The 25,153-nt window shown below is 40.8% G+C and overlaps 1 protein-coding gene across 1 annotated transcript in view; it reads left to right on the forward strand.

Annotated features, from left to right (window-relative positions):
* VPS13B (vacuolar protein sorting 13 homolog B) overlaps positions 1–25,153 on the forward strand; it is a 553,219-nt gene that overhangs the window by 21,841 nt on the left and 506,225 nt on the right. The window contains exons 4-6 of the mRNA XM_054984385.1: positions 19,407–19,524; positions 20,533–20,700; positions 23,958–24,139. Coding sequence (XP_054840360.1) covers positions 19,407–19,524; positions 20,533–20,700; positions 23,958–24,139 — 468 coding nt within the window. The remainder of the gene's footprint in view (positions 1–19,406; positions 19,525–20,532; positions 20,701–23,957; positions 24,140–25,153) is intronic.

Here is a 25,153-nt window from a genome sequence, read left to right on the forward strand (position 1 = left end):
TAAACATTGTGGAATTCGTTATTTTTCATATGGTAATAAACTCTAGTTTTATTTGCCACACAGAAATTATTGTAACCACTGCTTGATCTTCAATAAATCAAAAGCTAAAAACTGCATTCTTTTTGTGGCCATGATAACTAACAAAGATCCACATCGATGTGTGTAATGTTCTAATGGTATAATTGAAACCAACTTTTGAGAGAGAAACAGAGAGAGGCATGTATATTGTGAACTATTTTGAGGATAATACATGAAGCGACTTTATGATTTATTGCCTTAGAAAATGAATTTTTCCCACCAGTAGTGTCAGGATTCAATTAATGTATTGCAACAGTAGGCCCACTGTAGAATCATGTGATTTCCACAGAATTAAGTATGGATATTTCTAGTACGGATGCATGGAACACAGAAGATAAATTCTGATATTTGTGATCTCTCATTTTGATGTTATACTGTTGTGGGGAGGGGGGAGTCCAGGAGAAACTTTTAATAGCTTTGTCGTTATTCCAGAGTATGGAGTTGAGTGGCTAAGAATTTGGACAACACTTAACTGGAGCTTTGAGGATTCAGCTGTGACTTGTAAGAGCTTTGATCTCTAGTGTGCTGCTTATCATTTCCATGTACCTTTTGGACAGATCTCTTTATAGTTAAGAGACTACTGTTCCAAAAGCACCAAAAACAGCTTGAGGACAACTTTCCTCATATCAGCCTCGCTCTCTCTCTCTCTCTCTCTCTCTCTCTCTCTCTCTCTCACTCACTTTTTTTAATATCAGCCTCTCTGATGATTCTAAGGTGAATATAGTCTAGATGGGAGTTGTCAGACTATGGAATCCCAGTTATCTAGAGTTCGTCTCCTCCCTTCTGCAAGAAGCACAAGGTCTCTTGGTTTCAAAAGGTTTATTGGAAGATTATGCTCAGGATACAGGGGTCCATGATCCAAGGACTTGAGGCCCTTGGCTGAACCAAAGCTTTGTTAAGAATGACACACAAAGTGAAAGTAACAACACTTCAAACATCCCTTCCCAGCCTCCCCCCTTAGTCCTGTCTAGAAGGCCTGGGAAGGCGAGGACATCATGGCCGGACGGAGTGATAAGGTTTCTTCGCTCCCATGGATATATGCGGCTTGGGCAACACCTGGGCCTGGAGGGAGAGAACTAAACAACTACAGATTATAACATAAGAACATGGCGTAGCTTTGGCTTGAGAACTGACTAGCAAACTGACACTCTGACAGGAGTACATGTGGGAGCAGGGCTTTTTTTCAGCTGGAACACGGTGGAACAGAGTTCCGGCACCTCTTGAAAATGGTCACATGGCTGGTGGCCCTGCCCCCTGATCTCCAGACAGAGGAGAGTTTAGATCGCCCTCTGTGCCGTGGCGCAGAAGGCAATCTAAACTCCTCTGTCTGGAGATCAGGGGGTGGGGCCACCGGCCATGTGACCATCTTCGCCAAGGGTGATTTAACTTAAAAAAACTCCTCCCTTGTTCCAGCTGACCCAAAGTGACATCATTGTGCGGTCCTAAGTTCCACCACTGTTCCACCACCTCTTTTCCCAGAAAAAAAAGCCCTATGTGGGAGTAAGGATATTATGGACACAGGCCCCTTGGTTATACCAAATCATTTCTTCTTTGCTGGCAAGAAGACTGTTCTTGGAAGACTGTCATTGAAGCAAAGGGAAAGAAGCAGTCCTGCAAATCAAAAGAGTTTGAAATTTAGATGGGACTTAGGCCTTCAAGTGGTGGATGTGCTCAGCCCATTGCTCCTTGAATAACCATTCAGTTGGAAGGGAGAAAACAGGAGAGATCATGTAGTCCATTCCAGCAGCACAGTCATCCATGGATGGAGAGGGAATACTTTTTGTCAAGATCCCCATTGATGGTGTCATCAGCTCAGGGTAAAATTTGCAATACCTATTAAACATTAAAGGAACAGAACCAATTTCTTTTCTGTGGGTACCTCTGTTGTTCTTTTTGCAATGCCAAAAAGTGGGTGGTGAAGGAGAGAGAATAGGGCTGTGAATTTAACAAGTTTACTAAGTTTAACAAGTTTACTAAGAAGAGACTGTTTGGCATTTAATCAGTGTTCCAGTAGGGGAATTCTTTCTTCTCTCTATGCCCTTATTCCCATCCAGATGTACTACAAGAAGTTCTTTGACTTTCTTATGACAATGACATTTGCAAGTCCAAGCTTTCCCTTTATTTACTCTAAGTAGTTCCCATTCTTGCAGCTAGCCAGAATTAGTGTCAGGTTAGCTATCAAGTGACTGAGGGAACAAGGCTTCATAGTCACTATGCATATGAGCACCCTTAAACTACTACAGCACTTGGATAAACTGAGGTGGGGGGGAGCGGAGTGTCATGCTGGATTCTGATTCTGTACCAGGTGGGTATGTGTGTTGCCAGGCAAAGCAATGCTTCTGGCTCCTCATTTGATGATTCTTTATTGTTGGAACATTGTGCCATGGGCGTACAATATAACACTTCTACTTTTCCAACTATGTATAGTAGTTAGGCATGGTATACATCCATGTTCCCAGGAGTGTGAGGATGAAACTTGGTAGACTGTCCTATAGAACCACAGAAAATCCTTGCGATGACTGACGAGAGCCCTCTGATTCCAGGACAAGTTCATGGTACATTATAAAGCATGCTGTTTAGATAACTTACTTAAAGAACAAAAGCTATTTTTGCATGGTTTTCGAATAGTTTGCAGGCTCAAGTCTTGCTTCGCAGTATGTTGCATAATAAAAGGATCACAGATTGTGTAGTAATCTTGTTCCAAAAAATGTCCAGCATTAATGGCCAGGATCTTTGTCCCAGGAGATTTACTAGCCTTGGAATTCAGCAAAACTAGAGTTCTAGGAAAATGCAATGAAGCCTTCTCTGAGGACAGGCAAGATAAATTTTTACATTCTAAAGCTAAAAGAAAGAAATTAAATCTTTTGGAGAAGCATCTGCCCATGCACATGCAAGATTGTGCCCTCTGCTCTGCAACTTCTGGTGAAGGGCAAGACTCTGGCATTCCTCCTGCTGTTTTTTTTTAAAAATATTTTTAAATTAAATTAGGCTTAATAACTCCTGCTGTTTTTGAGGATAAAAGGACTCGTTTGAGTCTTGTATTTTAAAAGATTAACTGGTACACAGTTCCTTCAGCACCCTGTGTCCAGATGAGCCTTGCTGCTCTTCAGACAGATGTTTCTGCCAGCCTCTATCCTTTACTCCCTGGTTAAACTCCCTGGTCAATTAAAGAATTGAACTGTTTAACTGTTTAACAGTTACAGGTAACTATTGCTGGTGATGGCAGTAGTTAATTATGCAAAATAATGTATTAATTTTGTTCACGCCTTTGAACTGAGATCTGCCAGTGACACTATTTGATTTCTGGCAACTATCAACAATATGGTTGAACTTTATAGTGCTGCATATATATTTGACTGAAATGCTGCCATGAGATCCCTGTGGGAGTTTGTTTCATGCTAGTTGGTTTGGCTGTCACTCAGAGAGTTGTTCAAAAAGTGTTTCAAAGCTATTTTGGTATACTTTCAGATCATATGAAAAAGGACTCATGTTGTTAAAATGAGTTTGCTGAAACTTCAAACAAATAGCTGTTTGTATTTGGGTACATCTTATAGAGTCTGCAAAAGTGAATATTTTGTTAAAAAATGTTTTGCTGGAAGGTTTGTTTTTTTTTAAACTGGAAAACGCTTGTTTTTGCTTAAACTGTTCTAACTTTCTTGGGTTATTTATATATCTGACTGCATGGCTGCATTCATATGTTATCGTAACCTGCAGTTTAATTAAACTCTAGTTTGGTATGTGAATGCAGGCTGCCTAATGAACTATGATTTGTTGTTGGTTTTTAAACTGGGAGTTCTAAACCACAGTTTGTACCTGGCTGGTTTGCACTGTCCTTCATTGCTTTTTGCCTATAAAAACAGCTGCACAAAGTAACAGGAAAAATCTAGCTTCACCAGCTGGTGCTTTCTCAGGACACTCTCTCCCTGCTCCTTCTTTCCCTGGCCATGTCCTTGCTAGTATTTAATGATCAAACAGTATTTTTGTAGTTCCAGGCTGTCCTGTGGGGAAATTTAAAAGGCAGGGGAACACATTCTATTATTCGGTTTGTCAGTTTACACAGTGGAAATTGCCTTGCACAAAACATGGTTACAATCCATATCAGTTCTCAACTCCCTGGTGTATAAAAAAAAATCTTTCATCACTCCTCTTTATATCCTATGAATGAGTGAGTGACTTTGTCATGATCACATGTTTCTTCCAAAGTTTTTATTTCTTTTTGAGAGAAAGCAAAGTTAGGCATTGTGGTGAAATGGGAAGAAAGAAAAGGGAGGGTGAAGGCTATAGAAGCTCCGTTTTGTTTCAGGGTATATCTAGGAATGCAGTGAAGTGGCTGGACAGGAAGGATGAAGGTGTCTGATCATCCTTTGCCAAGAGCAGAGAGGAGAAGGCTGGGGTGTCATAAGGTCGTTCCCCCCACCCATTCCCTTCCCATTTGTTACACTAACCAGTGGTTAGTGGCCTGTCCTTCAGGCAGCCTGGCAATGAATGAGTGTTTGGAATGAATGCAACAAGTGATTCTGTTTGGAGTGAGAAATGGAGGCAAGCATTAGATTGAGATTTACGAACAAACTGTGGTCTCACCTACAACTGGTAGCCTAATTGAGGTTTGAAAATAAACTGTTGTCACAATAAACTATGGCTTGTTTAAATATCTGAGATGTTGACAACCTTCGGGAGAATGTGAAAGCCACCTCTGAGGTATCCAATCCAATTACTAACCAAGGCCTACCCTGCTTAGCTTCTGAGATCTGACAAGGGCAGGCTTTTCTGGGCTATCTAGGTAAAAGAGGTGATTACTAGATGTTTATTAAATTTATTTATTATTTATTTGTTTACAATATATATAGCCATCCTTTCTCACTGAGATTCAAGGTGGATTACAAAGTGTGAGTTAGGACAGTCAATTTCAAGGACATTTCAATAAATTATGTAATAGAATGTATAAATGCAAATTTGAAAAATTTAAAAACAGCAGAAATCCAATACAGAGTTGAGTAAATGCTGAAGCAACATGAACAATTCTAAGACTGACATATTAAACAATATAGACCTACCCAGTAAAATCGTACTTCAAGCAACAGATAGTACATAGAAGCACATTGGTCACTATTAAAGTCTGTGGTCCCTACCTTTTTACTGATGCATCTCCTAGAGACCACTTCCTTACAGTGCAGCCCTCCTATCTGAGCAGAAAGTTGTGAATAATTCAGTTTTGCATCATTTGTGGAAAGCTGGGAGAGTGGGAGCTTTCCTGACCTCTTCAGGGGTAGGCTGTTCTGTAGGGTGAGGGCCACCACAGATAATGCACATTTGCAGGGCAATTGTTGATTTTGCCCTTGGGCAAGGTGGCACTTGCAGAAGGCCCTGTTTAGAAAAGCAAAATGGCTAGACTAGGACTGGGATCTGGGTGACACAGGTTTGATTTCCCACTCTGCCATGGAAGCTTGTTGGGTGACCTTGGGCCAGTCACTCGCTCTTAGCCTAAGCTACCTCACAGGGTTGTTATGAGGAAAAAATGGAGAAGGGTGAATGATGTAAGTTGTTTTGGGTACCCATCGGGGAGAAAGGCAGGGTAAAAATGAAATAAAATAAAATAAAAATAAATTCAGAAGAGCTTTGTAAACTTGTTCTTGAGCCACTTTTACCATCTAACCCAGAGATGCCGTGACTAGTTTAAGTTTTAGTTAGCTTGCCCACATTCAGGTCTTTACTGACTTCAGGCTTCAGGCACTGCTTCAGGGTTCCTACAACCTGGAATTAGATTGAAAGGAGAGATTTGGGTGCATATTGATGACAGCAAATGCAATTTTTTCTGATAGCCTCACCCCATGGTTTCATGTTAAAATTAGATAGTATGGGAGACAAGATAGAACTGTGTAGACACCCCATAGGTCATTAGTCAAATGGTGGACTAATCTTCAGAGGCCTTCCCATCCTGAAAGAAACTGAGTCACTGCAAAAAATGCTTTGCATACATTTCTATTTAGACATAAAGGCATCTAACTTGTTTCTCATTAATCTTGTCCAAAACTAATTTTGAACTTTTTTTGCTATGACTTCCTTCTAAACACCTAAATTATTACTTTTCTGTATGTTCAGTCCGGTGGTCCAATGAAGTTCAATAGTGTGGTATATTTTTCCTATCAATTGGCATGCTTGAATTTTGTATACACCATCTGTCTATTAGACTGCCTCTAGTCCTCCCTTTGACATTATTTTCTTCCAGCAGAACGACACTAGCCTGATTTAAACATGACATGGTTGGACACGACAGACATCTCACTGAGACATGGCCTAGAAATAATGTGAATGAATGAATGAATGAATGAATGAATGAATGAATGAATGAATGAATGAATGAATGAATGAATGAATGAATGAATGAATGAATGAATGAATGAATGAATGAATGCTTGGGCAGCTTTATAAGTGCCCAGCCTCTGAACTGTGTGGAGGAAGTGGCCATGCATACGCCCCTTCTGCATTATCAGTGATGCTTATTTTTGAATGTGGCCAATCATGGGGAGGGAGGTCACACAGCCACTCCCTCTGTGTGGTTGTGCCTGCAGATAATCAGGTTATAGCACAGGTGCCAATTGCATTCGCACCCACTCTCCCTTCCCCACGTGTTCAGTGAATGCATGGGGCTGTTGTCTGTACCAGGCTTAAAATGAGGAAGGGATAATTATATATGCTTTTCTGAACTTATGAAGAAAAGACAGTATAAAAATGTACTAAATAGATAAATGTATAATTCATATTTGTATGTAGACATATTTCTCTTAAGTGGTGTGAAAATATATAGGCTAAGATCCAAAAAACCTACTTTAGGCTCAGCCAAGGGCTTGTGATCAACCAGTAGATTTTTTCCGGCTTCCAACATCTGGCACCCATGTCATATCACAAAGTCTCCTCAGTTTCAAAATTAGTTTGCCATGAGGCACTGGAAGCTGCTGATTAAAAAAATGAAACATTTAGAAGGTACTTTTTTTAAAAAAAAATGTTACTATACAGTCTTCTATAAATATGAACTCTGTAGCATCTCTCATCTTGCATTATGATATATACAAAAAAAAGTCACTAATAAGGTTTAATCAGCCACCTTTGGGGTTTGTAGTTGGCATGTGACCTGTTTGAGCTTGTTGTCAATGTATCCTTTCATTTGTATGTATCGTGTCATGCAAATAGTAAAACCATTATTTTTTCTGTGGAAACTAACACATCAGGCAGCCGTTCCAAACTCGTGTTTTTATATAGTGTGAGAAATCTGAACTTCCAAATTCTTCATCTGGACCACAGAAAAATTCCTGGTGTCCAAACAAGAATAAGGATATAAGGATTTTGTTTGCAGAAAAGCAGATTTTCGGCTATATAATATGAACTTGAGCTAAAACAATTTAATAGATATGAGTATAAAATAATCTGTAATCAAGTTTGAATGTACTTTTACTGTGAACTATTGCTGAAATAGCTTACATTATAATAATTTGCAAAGGTTTACTTTAATTTGAAACAAGTTGCATTCTTCTTTCTTTAGACATTGAATACTCCCTGAGTTCTTCTCTCTTTGGCATTATATAACAAAATTAGAAGTTGGTTCCAAAATTTTCAGTTTCCCACACTCCCCTCTTTTCCCATGTTACTTATAAATCTTATTTTCTCCATCCTGTTGACCTGGTTTTCTATATGTTGAGTGAGCCTAGTTGAATACCACAGGGTAACTATTATTTATTTATTTTGCAAGAAGGTTATAGTTTAGTTCTCTGGGGCAGCTGAAATCTCTGTTTATTGCAAGTGCTCACCTTCTTACTACATTTCCCTTTTTCTAGATATTAAGAGATGACTGGAGAAATTAGTTCTCCATACAGAGCTGCTGCCAGTACCTAGTAAAAGGAGATTTTTAACGCCATAATTACATGAATCATACAGTAGCAAAGGAAGAAATGTGACAGTTGCTTTCATTAATATATTGGATGCACCTAGTAATTTTTTATATGACTTTGATTTACATTTAATTTATTCAAATTATGTTGAATACAGAAATAAATATTGTAATTTTAACTATTTTAAATTGAAGTAATTAAGAATATATGTAGCTGTCAGTGACGTGATTACAAAACAGCAATACATTAAAGCACATTCAGGAAAGAGTTTTGAGACGGCCAAAAGCTGTTTTAGCCTAGATGAAAAGATTGAGAAGCATCACATTTTTAAAATGTTTTAGTGGATTATGAAATAGAGATACAAGGCTAAGCTCACAAGATTGAGCAAAGATTGCCCAAGGAGCAATGAACACTGAATTAAACAAAGAAAGCAATGCATTAAGGAAAAGAAGTTTCTAGGTTGATGCAGACCGTCTTTCTTGTTAAGAGACCAAGAGTTAGCTGCCTTCCAATAGATTTCCCCCTTATCGCACCTGCATTTGTGGATTACCTACAGTGGAGAACCTTTTCCACTACCTACTTTATTGTCCATTATATAGTGTACCCAGAGCTAAATTCTTGGCCAGAATCCTATCTGTTATATTGTGGCAAGTTGTGAATTTGGTGATGTTCCCTTATTGAACTGTTTAGTATTTTTCCCCGATCCCTTAAGTCCGAAAAGCCTGTGTAGTAGTTTGGTTTCATTTTCCCTTCATGTTGTGGGCTGTTTGATCTCTACTAGCAGAGGCCAGGGACTGCCCTGCTTTTGTTCAAATAAAACTTTCAAACCTTTAAACATGGTACGCTGATGGAATTATCACACTGGTGACGAGGATAAAGCTACTGTGACCCTGGCAATGTAAGGTGTGATGCCGGAGTTTGATGGAGTCAGTGACTGGTCTGAGTATGTGGAGAGGCTGGAACACTATTTTCTGGTAAATAAGATTGCAGATGCAGACCAGCAGCGATCTATCTTTTTGACTGTTTGTGGCCAGAAGACCTATTCCCTGCTGCGGAAGTTGCTGGCACCACAAAAGCCAGGTGAGAAAACTTTAAAAGAATTATGCAGTTTGGTACAGCAGCATGTAAGCCCACAGCCTTCACCAGTGGTACAGTCCCTTAGGTTCCATAGCCGCCAACAGAATCCTGGAGAAACAATTGCTGACTTTGTGGCAGAATTGTGACTTCTGGCAGGATTCTGTGAGTTTGGAGATACCCTTGATCGAATACTATGTGATCGTCTTGTGTCAGGAGTACGTGATCAGGCAATACAACTGCGCCTCTTAGAGAAAAAAGACCTTGATTTTAAGGCAGCAGTGGACATTGCTTTGGCCATGGAAATGGCAGCCCACCGAGCTCAGGAGTTACAGAAGAATGGGAAAGAGGATACAGCTGGCCTGCATCAAGTGGCTGCATGTGGCTCCAGGATTTCACCAAAATCACGGCTTCGCTTCCCAGCTAGGGGCTGGGAACAGGAAGTGTTATGACCTGTACTTTCTTTGGGGTAGATTTTTCTTTTAATCTTCCCCTTACACCCTCTGGGTAGTTTGCTGCCACCAGGAATATATTATTCCAAAATACTTTATTCAAATTTCCCCTTTGGTAACGTGTTTAAGCGTCAGGCTCCTTCGTGGTTCTATGTGGCCCTGAGGATATGAATGGGATATAGCAATGACAGCTACACTGGGATATAACAAAACAAAATAAATGTTTATTTTTTAAGAAGCGTATTGGTTTCATAAAAGTAGTTCTTAGTTCTTAAAGTTACTTCCTATAAACTCATTCACACAGATCTCTTCTAAGGCTTCACACACAGCCTCCTTCACTAGACTCAATAGTTCTCTCACAAATACTTCAAATATAGGCAGCACACAGCTAGCCTCTCTTTCTCTGACTCTCATTCACAGAAATATTAAACCTGCTCAGGCAGCACACAGCTGGCCTCTCTTTCCCTGACTGAGTGTCCTTTCACAAACATGCTCAGTTCAGGTTCCACACAGGTCATATCTCTCTCATAAATACTTCAATATACTCAGGCAGCAGCACACAGCTGGCCTGCTTTCTTCTGACTGAAACTTTTCTCTCCACTCCCCCTCTCAAACTGCCTTCACTCCGCCCACACTCTCAGTCATCAACCAATCATATCACTCACTCATCCCTCTCTCACCCCCACTCTTCACCTAGCTCAAACCAAGCATTTAAAGACACATGCACCCATTTACTTGAAATCATTACAGGAAGTCTCTACCCCAAACACTACAGAGCGCTGTTTTCATTGTGGTGCCCTACATAACCCTGACTATTGTTAGTTTGTGACACAATTTGCTGGCACTGCCATCACAGAGGGCATTTAGCATATTGCTGCACAACTCAGCTGCGGCCCCATAGCCTACCAAGGCAGCAGAAGTTTCAACAGAGGACTGCCAAGCTTGTGGAACTATGCCAGGAGGAAGGTGAGCAAGACAACGATGGAATTTATGCTGTGTATACTTTGAGGGCTGGTCACTCACCACCAATACGGGTCCAAATAACCATTGCAGGTCATACTCTGGACATGGAAGTGGACACTGGGGCAGCACTCTCCATATTCGGGCAGGATGCCTTTGCTAGCTTATAGGCACCAGCCACCCCACCACCTTTACAACCAGCTGGAGTGAGGCTCCAAACATATACAGGAGAGGCTATTCCACTGGCTGCCAAGGTACTTCTGCCAGTGACATACAGGGGGCAGCGTAAGAATTTGTTTTTGTGGGTAGTGCAAGGTAGAGGCCCAACTTTGATGGGATGGAATTGGCTTTGGGAACTGAAACTGGATTTGCAGAATATTTTTTTCGCTTCTGTCACATTTATTGGAGGACATGTTGGAGCAGGCTAAAGAGATTTTTACTCCAGAACTGGGAACCCTGACTGGGATGACAGCAAAGATTCATGTGGACCCAAACGCACAGCCTCGTTTTTTCAGGCCCTGCTCTGTGCTTTATGCTTTGTGTAGTAAGGTGGACGTGGAACTCCAGCGTCTTCAGAAGGAAGGTATCCTGGAACCTGTCCAGTTTTCTTACTGGGCCTCCCCAATTGTGCCAGTGGTTAAGGCAGATGGATCTGTGAGAATTTGTGGGGATTATAAAGTCACTGTCAACAAGGTTGCTAGGCTGGATCCCTATCCGCTACCTCGGATTGAAGATTTATTTGCATCCTTGGCTGGGGGGGCTATGTTTTCCAAGCTTGTTCTCAGTCATGCTTATCAGCAGCTACTTCTTGATGATGAGTCCAAAGAACTGCTAACAATCAACACTCATTGAGGGTTATTTAGGTGCACTTGCCTCCCCTTCGCCGTGTCCTCCGCTCCTGGGATTTTTCAAAGGGCCATGGAAGGAGTGTTACAAGGAATTCCCAGTATTTTGGTTTATTTGGATGATATTCTGATCTCTGGGGTAGATCAGGAAGCCCATTTAGATACGCTGCACGTGGTATTGCAAAGACTCAGGAAACTGGGACTTAAACTTCATAGAAGTAAGTGTTCTTTTATGGTCTCCTCTGTACAGTACTTGGGACATATTATTGATGCAGAAGGCCTCTACCCAGTCAGTGATAAAGTGCGGGCCATTGCAGAGGCCCCCAAACAGACATCTGTTTCAGAGTTGGAAGCATTTTTGGGCCTTTTAAACTATTATCATAGATTTTTGCCCAACTTGTCCACAGTATTGGCCCCTTTGCGTGAGTTGTTAAAGAAGAATGTTCCATGAAAGTGGGCGAGGGTTCAAGACATAGTGTTTCAAACTTCAAAGACTTTGCTACAATCGTCCAGAATTCTAACACATTTTGATCCTAGATTACCCATCGTGTTGGCTTGTGATGCCTCCCAGAATGGCGTAGGGGCAGTTTTGTCACATGTATACCCAGATGGCACAGAGAGACCAATTGGGTTTGCATCCCGCACCATGTCTCCGGTGGAAAAAAATTATTCTCAGCTTGACAAAGAGGCTTTAGGAGTTGTTTTTGAAGTAAAAAAGTTCCACCACTATTTGTATGGCCAGGCGTTCACCATCCTTACAGACCATAAATCATTGCTCACACTTTTGGGTGAACACAAACCAATCCCTGCAATGACCTCCAGCAGGATGCAGCAGTGGGCTCTAACATTATTGGGCTACCAGTATGAGATTTGATTTCAGCAAGGTAGACTATATTCTAATGTTGATGCATGCAGTAGGCTTCCCTTCCCTGATTTCCCAGCACAGGTACCAGACCCAGGAGATATGATACTGTTTGTAGATTAGCTCAGTGGCACACCTGTGATGGCAGACCGCATCAACTGTGAAACCCATAGAGATGTGCAGTTAGCACCTATTGTGGATTGGGTGCAGCATGGATGGCCTACCCGCGTCCGGGAGGAGACCTTGCAGCCATTTTTTCAAAGACGATTGGAACTAGGATTTCATGCTGGATGCCTCATGTGGGGGAGCAGGGTGGTAGTTCCCCGTAAACTGAGAGGGCAAGTTTTGAACCTACTTCATGGCACACACCCTGGTATTTACAGGATGAAAGGAGTGGCCCATGGATTGGATTGGTGGCCCGGCCTGGATTGGGACATTGAGCATTTGGTGGGATTCTGTGCTCGTTGTCAGGACAGTCATCCGGCCTCACCAGCTGTACTGATCCGTCCTTGGGAATGGCCAGCTCAATCCGGGGCTAGGCTGCATGTTGACTTTGTGGGCCCGATTAGGGGCAAAATGCTGATGCTGATGGTGGTGGTGGACACCCATACTAAATGGTTGGAGGTACGAGTAATGTCTTCCATCACGGCTGAGGCCACAGCGGTACAGCTGAGACAAATATTTGCCACTTTTAGCTTACCGGAAATCTTAGTCACTGACAATGCCCTGACTTTCACAGGGGCCACATTCAGGTAGTTGATGGAACGCAATGGTATTTGGCACATCCGCACTGCCCCCTATCATCCCTCTTCTAATGGGTTGGCAGAACGGGCAGTGCAATCAGTGAAACTGGGATTGCAACGCATGGGGCAGGTACCTTTAGAAACTCAGCTAGCCAGATTCCTCTTGCGGTACCAAGTAACTCCCCACACCTGTTTGGTTGGTCCCTCTGCTCACATTTAGATTTTTTGTGACCAGCAGTAGGCACTAAAGTGCGTCAGGGCCAAGTGACTATGCATCATGGACGGCCCCCTCGACCTCTTCCCCATGCTTTTCAGCTGGGGGACCATGTCTGGGTATTGGCTTTTGGGAAAGGGAGCCGATGGGAGTCAGGGGTGATAGGGGGGCTAACAGGGCCAGTATCATTAAAAGACACCTGGATCAGATCTGCAGGATGTCATCATAGCATCAGGAACACCAGGGGATGGCAGTAGCAATGCAGGATGGGCCAACATTGAGGGGCGGTGGGGAGGTCTCAGACGTAGCAGAGGAAGGGGACAAATCCACCACAAGGAATTATCAACAATCACCAGCAGTTGCAGAAGAGCCTCAAACATCAGGAGTGACTGAGGATCAGCCCCCCCTAGGTGATAGAGGTCAAGAACTGCCACAGACGCACTCTGAGATGACTGGCTCCAGGAGATCTTGGAGATTATGAAGAAAACCAGATAGATTAACATTTTAGATTGAGTCTTAAAGGAAGAGGAGTGTTATATCGTGGCAAGTTGTGAATTTGGTGACGTTCCCTTATTGCACTGTTTAGTATTTTTCCCCGATCCCTTAAGTCTGAAAAGCCTGTGTAGTAGTTTGGTTTCATTTTCCCTTCATGTTGTGAGCTGTTTGTTCTCTACTAGCAGAGGCCAGGGAAGGCCCTGCTTTTGTTCAAATAAAACTTTCAAACCTTTAAACATGGTATGCTGATGGAATTATCACACTATCAGTCACAAACACACATTCTGAAATCGAGAAGATTGTGTTTTTGTTATCTGACACTGATAATCATGTGTTCTACAGAGTCTCTCAGTTTGCACTCGCAGCCAAAAAGATAAGATCTAAGGTGGTACTGAATGAGGCTGTTTCGTGATTCCTGGGATAGTTTGGCACACTGTACTGTGTTAATTAATTTTAATTAACCTTTACAAACGGTGATAATGGATTTAACTGTTTATTAGTCGATGTTTGGTGAATTGTGACGGCCTATGGCTATAGACAACTCTTTGGAATAGATTTCCCCCTCTTGCATGTGAGTTTTCACAAGTGTTCTTCCTACCCTTCACCATGGTTCATTGTTACATAAGGTTGCCAGTTGCCAAGTGGAACTTAGGAAGGGTGGGTTTTGGGGCAGGGAAAGATCTCAGTATGGTATAATGCTATATAGTCCACCCACCAAAGAAGTCATTTTCTCCAGGGGAACTGATCTTTATGAGCTGAAGATCAGTTATTATGCTTGGATATCTGAAGGTCCTACTTGCAGACTGGAAACCCTTTTGTTACATCTAGTGCTAACCAGGCTTAGTACAAAGGAGGATTTGTAACTAGAGATGAGCACGATCCAAATTACGATCCAAAAAACCCCACGATAATGGCGATCACACGATTGTGACTCAGCGGATCGTGATCGGCCACGGCTAATGATCCAGCGATTGGGAGGGGGGCTGGATCGTGCTCGGATTGGGAAGCCAGACACTCAGGCGCCAGTAATCTATTCCCGGGGCAACGGAGCCAGGGGAATGCCTGAGCTGTGTTTCCCCTCCTTCTGTCGCCCTGGAAACCCGAATGGAAGCCCAGCTTTCCTTGATCAGCAGTGCTTCTTTCCAGCCATGGAGCAGCAAAGCAGTCACCAGTTGGGAGAAGACACCCAGGGGAGGGAGGGGGAAGGGGGTGTTCTGTAGCCATGGGCACTCCAATCTCATCCCTGCAAACCCTGATAGGCAGCTCTGACGGCCAAACACAGAAGGCCAAACTCACAAACAGATGCCGCCGGCATCACCCACCATTCTTTTCTCACCAGTGCGCTCCCTTTTGGCCTGGCGGCCAGCCACATGGGGGGTGCTGCCGGTGAGCGGCCAGACCCCCTGCCCCCTGAGGGGAGGCGGCTCGTCGCTGTCTCCCCGTGCCCGGTGGCCGCTGCCAACACTCACCTTCCCACATAGTTGGGAATAGCAGCGCGCCCCGCTTTGGCCTCCACAATCCACGGATCAGGAACGGGAGATGATCGGTGTGGATCATTTAGTCGGGATCGTCACCAGCACCGATCCACGATCAGCTGGATCAGCAATTTTTTTTGGATCGTGCCCATCTCTATTTGTAACAGCTTTCGAATTATAGCTTAAAATTGGAAGTGTCCCTTTATTATTAACAATACTGGCTAATGTTGGTGCTAGTCATGAACAACTAGGGTTAAGGGCAGAAAGGAGTGGATAAGGATTGGGGGAAGAAGTTGAAACTTCTGTGGCCTGCTCATGATCCTTTATTATGTTATTCCTAGTGTAATCCCTAGGGGTAATTCTGAACTTGTCATCCCTATGGATTCAACCCATCCTTACTTTAACGGCATTTCTCCATTGTGCAAATCAAACCCTTGACTGTGTATTTTTTGCTTCACTTGAACCATTTTGTTTGCTGCAGAAAAGTTACAATTTTTACATCAATCAGTCAGTGAATTCTTATGTGCATCAATAGATCTTTATATAAATACTGCATAAATTGCATATAGAATGTGTATACAATACCAATGAATCTACCAAATCAGTAATGAAGTGGAGAACCAAAGTCAATGACAGACATTTACACTAATGCATTAAAATGAAATAGGCAACATTTTCTCATTCCTAATTCGAAGTCTCTTCATATAACATGAAACCTTGTGATATAAATTTTTAGCAAACCAGCAAACTATTTAAGCTTTTAAAATACGGATGATTATTTTTCCAAATGCCTGTATTGCCTTGTAGTTTCTGGTATTATTTTTGGCTGCAGTTTAGCAGAAATAATGTTGTTTTCAGTTATTTGATTGAAATGTAATCTAGTACATGTTAAGCACTTTAAAATGCAACTTTCCTCTGCTCTTGGCACATGAAGGAAGTATGAAGGGCTGATATTGTCACCTAGGCATTGGGATTTGATTGGCTCCAGGCCCAATCGATCCACTGAAGGGTTTTGCCTACTCTTCACTCTGCTGTATTGCCAGCTTTTCCTCTTTCAGGAATGATGGGGAGTTTGGTAAATTACATGATGGATGGATTAGGAGAAGAGAAGGGGAAACATGAGTGATGTTTTTTCCTTCTTTTTGCTCAAGTGTTTCTTTCACTGATGAAATCTTTAATCAGTCTTCAGAATTATTTTAGGAAGGCAACTATTTTGTACTACAAGACGCAGTGTACAACATATTAGTCACTCATGTATCCATATTTAAGGCGGCTGTCTCCTTACAAGTTGCAGTCGCTGCTGTTCATATCTGCCTGTCCTCAGTTCCTTCTCTGTGTCCAGCTTGGCTAGTTTATTTGGGATGCATGATATGCATTGTGATGAACAGAATGCACTAATTGGGGTAAACAGGATACACTGTCTTCTACACAGTATGCTTATTCATTGATTCAAGAACTAGCCTGAAGTAGGTACAAGGTGACCATATCTGTGGATCATATGCTAGTTAATTTATGTAAGTCCTCCTAACATCTGCTGTTTTCTGAAATTCTTTCATAGAATGGCAGACTAGAAGGTCTGATACCATATGATACTACTTATTCTGTCCCATGTGCAGGCTTGGAAGAAGAGAAGACACTTAGTGTTTTAGTTCTGTATCAGGATTTGAGAAGACACTAGGAAGCAGTGAAGTTCTTACTGCACCCCAATGTTTCTGTAGCTCAGTATAAAGTCAGAGGCTGACCCCTCTCTTCACCAAAGTCCTTTACATGAACCAGAGAAGCTAGAAAAGGTGTGGGACCGGAAGCAAACACTTTCAAGGCTAGCTAAATGTGTTGCTCCTTGAGAAAGGAGAATAAAAACAGACATTTGTATATGGTCCCTGAAAGAGTATTGAGGAATTACACACAATGGCTACAGATTCTCCATAAATTACAGTTTATTGGTGTACTTAAATAGTTGCTTTTTCCATGTATTTATTTGGCTTTTTGAAGTTGTGTGTGGTATGTGCCATCAAGTCTCTTCCAAGCCAATTTATGGCAACCCTATGAATTTATGACCGCCAGATGGTCCTATGATTAACAGTCTTGCTCAGTTTTTGCAAACTGGAGGCTGTGGCTTCATTTAGTCAAGCCATCTCATTTTAGGTCTTCTGTTTTTTCCTATTGCTTTCTACCTTCATTAGCATTGTCTTTTCCAGTAAGTTTTGCTTTCTCAGGATGCGACCACAGTACCGATAGCCTCCGTTTAGTCATTTTAGCCTCTAGGGTGAATTGAGGCTTGATTTGATCTGGAACCTGCTTACTAGTATTTTTGGCCATCCATGGCATCAAGCATCACATTTCAAATGAATCAACTGTTTTTTTGTTGGTTTTCTTCTTTGTCCAACTTTTACATCCATAGATAACATAGATATCAATGGGGAATTATCTTGAGTTTGGTCCCAGTGACGCATCCTTAATCTTTATAGATCTTTTCTAGTTCCTTCATGGTTGCCCTTCCAAGTCGTAATCTCTGTCTAATTTCTTGGTTAGTCTCCCTTTTGGTTAATGATTGAACCAAAGCACAGAAAATTTTTAAGAATTGCAATTTCTTCATTATCACCCTGAAAATTGTGTAATTCCTTTAGTAGTCATCACTTTTGTCTTCATGTTCTGCTGTAATCCTGCTTTGGCACTTTCTCCCTTAACTTTCATCAGTTGTGGTTTCAAGTTGTCACTGTTTTCCTTTCAGTAATGTGGTGCCATTTTTGAAGCTACCTGGTGAAAATTGATTGTTGGTGAAAGGGAAAGTTTTTTCTCAGTTTAAGAGTATCTTTGACTGTATAGCAATGATTTTTAAAAAAGCAATTGCTTTCGAACAGCTGCAACTCACACATACTGTTGTGATTACAGAGAAACTGGGTAAGTTTGCTTAAGAAAAATTGATCTTGAAACAATTATAGAAAAACATAATTCTTTTAGGCATCTACTATCATAATTGAGTCTTTTGGAATAATTTGTTGAGCTATTGAAAATATATTTTTGTTGTAAAATTTATTAGAATTGAATCTAATAAAATGATTTTTGAAATGGAAAGTTATCATTTGCATTTTTTAAGCTTGAAAATGTTTGTCATATGGTGCGACCTAGATTTATTAGGCTGTAGTAGTTTTAGTGCATTTTGGCTGGGAAGCTTGTCATGACATCAGTGTAATCTCTGTGCAGTATGTGATTTCAGTTGGTTCCAGTGTTAAATATTTTCATAATTATGCTAGTTTTGGCAGTTAACTTGGAACTTTTTCACATCTCTTTAACGAACATGTTTTATTTCTGGTCTTATGAGGCAGCCACATATGTTTCAAAAACTAATTGTGTGTTTTCAAAGTTAAAATTGAACAGAAATATGTGTGACTGAAGATTTCTTTAACATAAAAAGGTCTAAATAGCAACATAGTTCTTGTAAGGTCATGGCCATATAGTTGTCTTCCAGTAATTAAACTCTGAATTTTGTTTTACAATAATATCTATGGATGTTTAATTTAAAAATACATATTTTGAGAACGTTTGGATAAATTTTTAGGGTTTTTAAAAATATTCTTTCTTGTAAGGAATTAATTTTTATAATGTTTATCTTCCCTGGAATGAGTGTATTACCTTAGAAGTTCCATAAATTCCATATTATTTTTATCATTGTTTTATCATTAACATTCTACAAATAAAGAATGTATCTATGTGCAATATTACCCCTTCTTAACTTCATTATTTTAATAAAGGGGAAAAATGTAAATCTATAGGTCAGGCAAGATTTTGTTGATGTAGTAGTCCTTATTGTAACTGCTAGTAGGTAAAAATACACAGTGGGAAGGTTCTGTGGTTTGAGAAACATAAGTCCAAAGCTCTCTGGTTTTCTGGATCTTGATCTACGTTTGTTTACTCACACTGCAGTCAAAATGGCTATTGGCCTAGTTGTCAAATGGCTTGCCCTTCCTGCCACCAACCCACCCAGATTAGGGTCACTGGGAGGTGGGGAGAGCTGGCACTTACCTTGTGCCACTCACGCCCAAGTCAGCCCCAAATGAAGTGCGGGACTGCTCCTGCAGGCAGTGAGATGACGGCACTTCTGGAAGATACGTCACCACACTGGTTGGGAGCGCGTGTGCGTACAGCCTGTGTTCCTGAGGTGCCTGCTGGTGGTAGGCAACCTCCGGGAGCTTCATCCCTTCTGCTAATCATTGGGTGATCGGTGGACAAGGGGGCAAATCCCCAGGAGTTTGCCCGCTACCAACGGGCACCTGGAAACCCTAATCCAGATGGATTTCATGATGACTATTTGTTACATTTTACAGGATGATCATGAAAGCTGTGGCTCCAGTTCAACTAATCGTAGCACCACAGAAAGTGCAAAGACATCAGTGAGACCACGAAGAATTCAACAGACCACTCCTGATTCTGATTTGCCACCAGGTAGTTATATAAGTTGGGCCTAGTCACTTCATAGTAAATGTAATAATAAAGAGCATAACTGTAGACCTTTCTTAAACTCTTATTGCCATTTTAATACCAAACATTTCCCCTTAATATGTCTCATTTTCAGAATCAGGAGTCAGTTAAGCTCCTTGAATAAAAGTAGTCTGGAAAGTATTGCTTCAGTATAATCCTTACTGGAGCATCATTCCAAGCTTGGGAAACCAGCACTTGAAAATGGTTATTAAGGATCTTTTACAACAAGCTTGAGTTACCAAATTTATGCATAGTTTCAGGTGGGTAGTTTTGTTGGTCTGCAATAGATGAGTATGATTAGAGACCAGTAGCACCTTAAAGACCAGCAAAAGTTTCCAGGGTATAAGCTTTTGAAAGGCAAGTTCCCATCATCAGAACTTGACTCTCAAAAGCTTACATCCTGGAAACTCTTGTTGGTCTTTAAGGGGATGTTGGACTCGAACCTTGCTCAAATTTATGCATATTAAATTCCCTGCTTGCTGTATGTTTCTGCTGGAAGAGAGGAAAGATGGGCACATGGACTGCTTTTACACTGATATTTTCCAGCATTGGGAATTATCTGGTTGCTGCTGTGTGATGCATGCAGCTTTGTCTCCTTTTTGATGATATTTGGGCACACCAGTTAATGTACACTAGTGATTGGGCTACCTTCATACAAGTTGGAAAGCTGTGCTCTCTGCTTCTAGATGTGTTTGTGTGCTTCTTTCTGTGGATTGATTTGTACTGCTTTTTGTTTTTATTAAATGAAAAAATGGAAGTAAAAAAAAATTAGTGCTTTGCCCATCTGTGCATTATTTAATAGAAACATACAAGTAGTGCGATGCAGTGTCTATGTGCTTCTGTCTAATAGGAGAGTCGAGTTTTCAGTAAAGTATGATTCTTTTTATTTTGCCAAATTTAGTTAATCCAGTTCTGTATTTTACAGTGGGGTTTTCAAACAAAAGACTGAATAATTCCATTTTTCCTTTTTAGGCTATGTACAGAGTTTAATTTGGCGTGTTGTAAACAATGTCAATATTGTCATCAATAATCTCATACTCAAATATGTCGAAGATGATATTGTTCTTTCAGTCAATATTACTTCAGCAGAATGTTACACAGTGGATGAATTTTGGGATCGAGCATTTATGGATATATCAGGTAAGCAGTCTGTTGAATTTTAAATGATAGACAAATTTCTAGAAGATTGCCCTAGAGGAATTGGTGAAATGAAAGAGAGCAGAGAAAGTAGGTAGACCAAGGAGAAACTGGCCTATTACTCACATTCTGAAAAGAGCTTAGTTTTGAGTTCCTGTTATTGATTGATTAGATTTTTAGCCTGCCGTCCCTACAAGCAGGCTTAGGGCGGGTTAGTTTGTACTTAGAATGGAAGATGGTACATATGGAAGCTAGGAGTTTTACAGTTTCTGTTGAAGTAAATATCTAGTGGTAGGATAACTGTAACTGCTGCTGATCACACATATCACTTTGTAATATGTTGTTCTATTACAACTGACTTTGAAGAGAACCAATATAATACAGCGATTAGAGTACTGGACAGAATAGAGCTAGATTTAAATCTCTGTTCGGCTATGATGATGTTCCCTGGGTGGCGTTGAGCCAGCTATTTTCTCTCAGCCAAACCTACTTCCCAGGGTTGTTGTGAGGATAAAATGGAGGCAAGGAAAACTGTTTATGATCCCTTCAGCTCCGTGGATGAAGATCATGGCAAATATATGAAATACAAATTTATGGTATTTTTAATGTTTGTGGTGATAACATATTAAAAATTGGCACAGAAATCTTAATTGCTTCTATTACGTTGTCTAAGAACTCCACTGTAGGTTCTTTTGGACCTTTCACTGGCTCTTTGTAGCATCAGCCATAGTATTGTTCAGGTTTGTCTGGCTAAAGTGGGACAGAGGGACACAGAATTATAGTGATGGAAATTGTTTCTATGCTACACTTTTTGATTTGTGGGTTCTACAAGGCTCCATCTTAACTCCCATGCTGTTCAGCATCTACATGAAACCATTGGATGAGGTCATATAGAAATCTGGGTTGTGGTGTTGCTAAAATGAGGATGGCCTTCAGCTTCTCCCTTCCCTGATAAAATTTTAGGGAGGCAGTTGGTAGAACTGATAGAAGTTTGAATTCTGTGGTTTGACTTGATGTTGAATTCAGTGGTAGATTGGATGAGGGTGTGCAAACTGAAATTTCTTCCTGGCAAGGTAAAAGTATTGATGGTTGGGAACCTGTCTGACCCTGGGGTAGGAGCTAGATTTTATATGTCCTGTAAAATGCAGTTTGAGCCTTGAGGGGTGGTTTGTTTCTCTTGGATCTGGTGCTACTCCTGGATAGCCATGTGGTAATGATAGCTGACTATGCTTTTTAAGAGTTTAAAATGTGTTACCAGTCATATTCTTCTCTGGAGCATAAAGACATGCGCTAAATGACATCTAGATTAGGTTACAATAAATTGGTTTATGTCAGGCTGGCTTTCATAAGTGTTCATAAGTTACAGCTGGCTCAAAATGCAAACTTCAGAAGGTTGACTACAGTGGGCCTCTTGAAACAAACATCATAATTGGTTCCCAGTTGGTTTCTGGGCCTAGTTCAGAGTACTGATATTGACAGTTGAAGCCCTGTTTATTCTGGGCTCAAGATACATTAAGAACTGCCTTCTTCTGTATAAACTTCTCTGTTCTTTAAGATCTTCGTGGTAACCCTGCTATGTTCTCTCTACTGTGTGAGGTGTGATCGGTCATTATCCAGGCCAGAACATTCTCAACCTAAAGTAGTGAAACTCCTGCTCCAGGGCATTCTGCTTTGCCACATCTTTATTGCTCCATTAGATGGCAAGCAAAGGTGTTTTTATTCCAGAAGGTGCACTATGTCATTATTGCACTTCTGGCCAGGGTTCTTTTACTGGGAAAAGAAGTGGTGGAACTCTCTATTACCACATGTGCACGCGCAAAGCACGGGTGTGCTCCTGGAAATGCGTGCTGACGCTGCTCCCGGAAGTGATGTTGCTTCCCAGAACCCAGCATGATGCATTACGATGAGATAAATGTTAGTGAGCTTGGAAAATTATACTATTATGAGAAACGTTTTTTCCCCCTTTCTGTATCCTCTACAAAAAGTGGAATCTTCCATTCTCTTTCCCAAACATTTCATTTCTTTGGAATCATATTTTAAAATACACAAGGAGGGGGCCTCTAAAAATCCAAAACCCATCTCACAAATCTAAATTCTAACAGATTCCCTCTGCCAGCGTAGAAAAAAAAATGCAAAATTCTTTCTCAAAATTTTACAGAGTATGAAATTCCTAATCTAATGAATATTGAATTTTCAAATTTTTAGGGAGAGTTTTGCTTTACTGGAGCAATTCAAAAGAAGATACTCAACTTTAGCTGCATTAGATTTATACTTAGTTTAAAATGGCTTTTTTTTTGTTGCCTGCCAACTTTACCTGACCAATGGCTAAGCGGTTGTGACATTGTGAAATGCTCATAAATATTCCAATATTCCAGACAAACAGTATTCATAAAAACTTCCTTAACACCCATATATCCACTGCAATTTCAGTGATATTAAATCAGCTGAGGGTGGGGAAGAACCATTTGAATTACAGCTATTAAGACATAAGAACACCTCTATGCTGATGAATATATTGATGAAAGCCTTCTGTGACTTGGACTTAGCTATCCATTCCTAGCATAAAACTAGAATAACCATAATTGGTATTTTAACTAATACAAATAACCATAACTGATATATTTAACTAACACAGACCCAATCTTCATTCAAAAGTTGTGGGAACCATAACAATGCCAACTTCAGTCAACAAAAGAATGAAAGCAACGCACATGCACAGTCCCCCCGAAAAGAAAGCAGAATGAACTCAAAGCAGCACACACACACACAGCCCCACCCACCCACTCCCCCAATGAAAATAAAATGGAATGAACTCAAAGGAGCACACACATACACAGAAACCCCTGAATGAAATGAAAGCAGAATGAACTCAAAGCAGCTCAGCCTCCTCTGCACAGCCGGCGCCAGGTCTGAGCAACGTCTGCTCTCTCTCTCAATCTCTCTCTCTCTCTCTCTCTCTCTCTCTCTCACAAACACACACAGACACAGACAGAGAGAGAGGAGTGAAAAGAAAGCAGAATGAACTCAAAACACCTCAGCCTCCTCTGCAGAGCCCGCGGGGCCAAAGGAGGAAGGAATCACATGAGCATATTCCAGAGTGTTCCCCCTCAAGAAAAGCTTTCGGTTTGTGGCTACTTTAGTTACCATTTTGCTGTTTTTGCTTTCTTAGTTTTACTTGTTTGTTTTGTTTTATCCCAGGGACAGAAATGTTAATAAATAAATATGAATGAAATAACTGTCTAATATTTTTCTTTTTCAAGCAACAGATATGGTATTAAGGAAGGTGATCAATTTTTCTGACTGTACGGTGTGCTTAGACAAGAGGAATGCTAGTGGGAAAATTGAATTTTATCAAGATCCCCTACTTTACAAGTGTTCATTCAGGACCCGTCTGCACTTCACTTATGATAATCTTAATTCTAAGATGCCATCTGTTATTAAAGTAAGTACATTTCCAGATCTATTTCTAATTTCCGGTGTGAATAACTTAAGACTCACCCAGCTTGGGGGGGGGGGGCTTGGATAAGGGGTATATTTCTGTTCTGTCTTTCAGAAGAACATTCATTTCTGAAAACTGTTTTACTGTGGCTGGTAACCAGGACCTTGGCTTGGATCCAGCAGAGCATTTCCACAGATGGAAGGATTGCTGCTTGCAGCATGTGGCTTTCTTGGCTCCTGCTGCAACCCAAAATGACTGCCCAAATGATGTTCCTTGTTTGTTTGATATTGTTCAGTTTAATGAGTTCAGGTGTTTCCATGAAGCTGACAAGTTGTTAGAATCAATATTAAAAGGAAGTGAAATTTTCACTTCATATCCTAGTCTATGGTGGTATATTACAACACCAAACAGGATATACCAAATATAGATCAAAATAGTGCCAGAGGATCAACCCACAATTCCATAAAAGCTTTTCAAAGCAGACATGTACTATGTATATTTAACCTATTTCTGAACTTAGATGGAAAAAGCTGAGTAGCTTTGTAATCTGTTTCCAGAATGTTTCCTGATGTGTGGATGCTGATGTGGCACTGTGTAGCTAACTTTATTGAGGCCAGTAATGCCAGATGCTGTTCAGAGCATTGTTTGCACATATATTCATGCTGTAGTGTGTTCTCTTAAACTTCCTGGTTTGGGCTATGTAGTTCGATATTTGAATTCCGCAATATTATGGTGTGCACGTCTGGTCAGATCCTTTACATTGGCAGATCCTGGAATTGCCTTGCATTGCTCAACTTTTCTGCAAACATTCCTATATTTATTGTAAATATCAATATCTCTGTAATAATTCTAGAATTATTGGAAAGAATCAACAGTTATTTTCAGATAATAGCGTTCATTAATTTTTACTGTATAAATCAGTCCTTGGATAGAACCACAGTTGAGATAAGCTCTGGTATATTTAAAACATTCTTGAATTATATCTGTTTGATGAGTGCAGGCTGAGTGCTAAAAAGG

Source organism: Eublepharis macularius, chromosome 7 (assembly GCF_028583425.1).
Source record: "Eublepharis macularius isolate TG4126 chromosome 7, MPM_Emac_v1.0, whole genome shotgun sequence".
Classification (NCBI taxonomy): domain Eukaryota; kingdom Metazoa; phylum Chordata; class Lepidosauria; order Squamata; family Eublepharidae; genus Eublepharis; species Eublepharis macularius.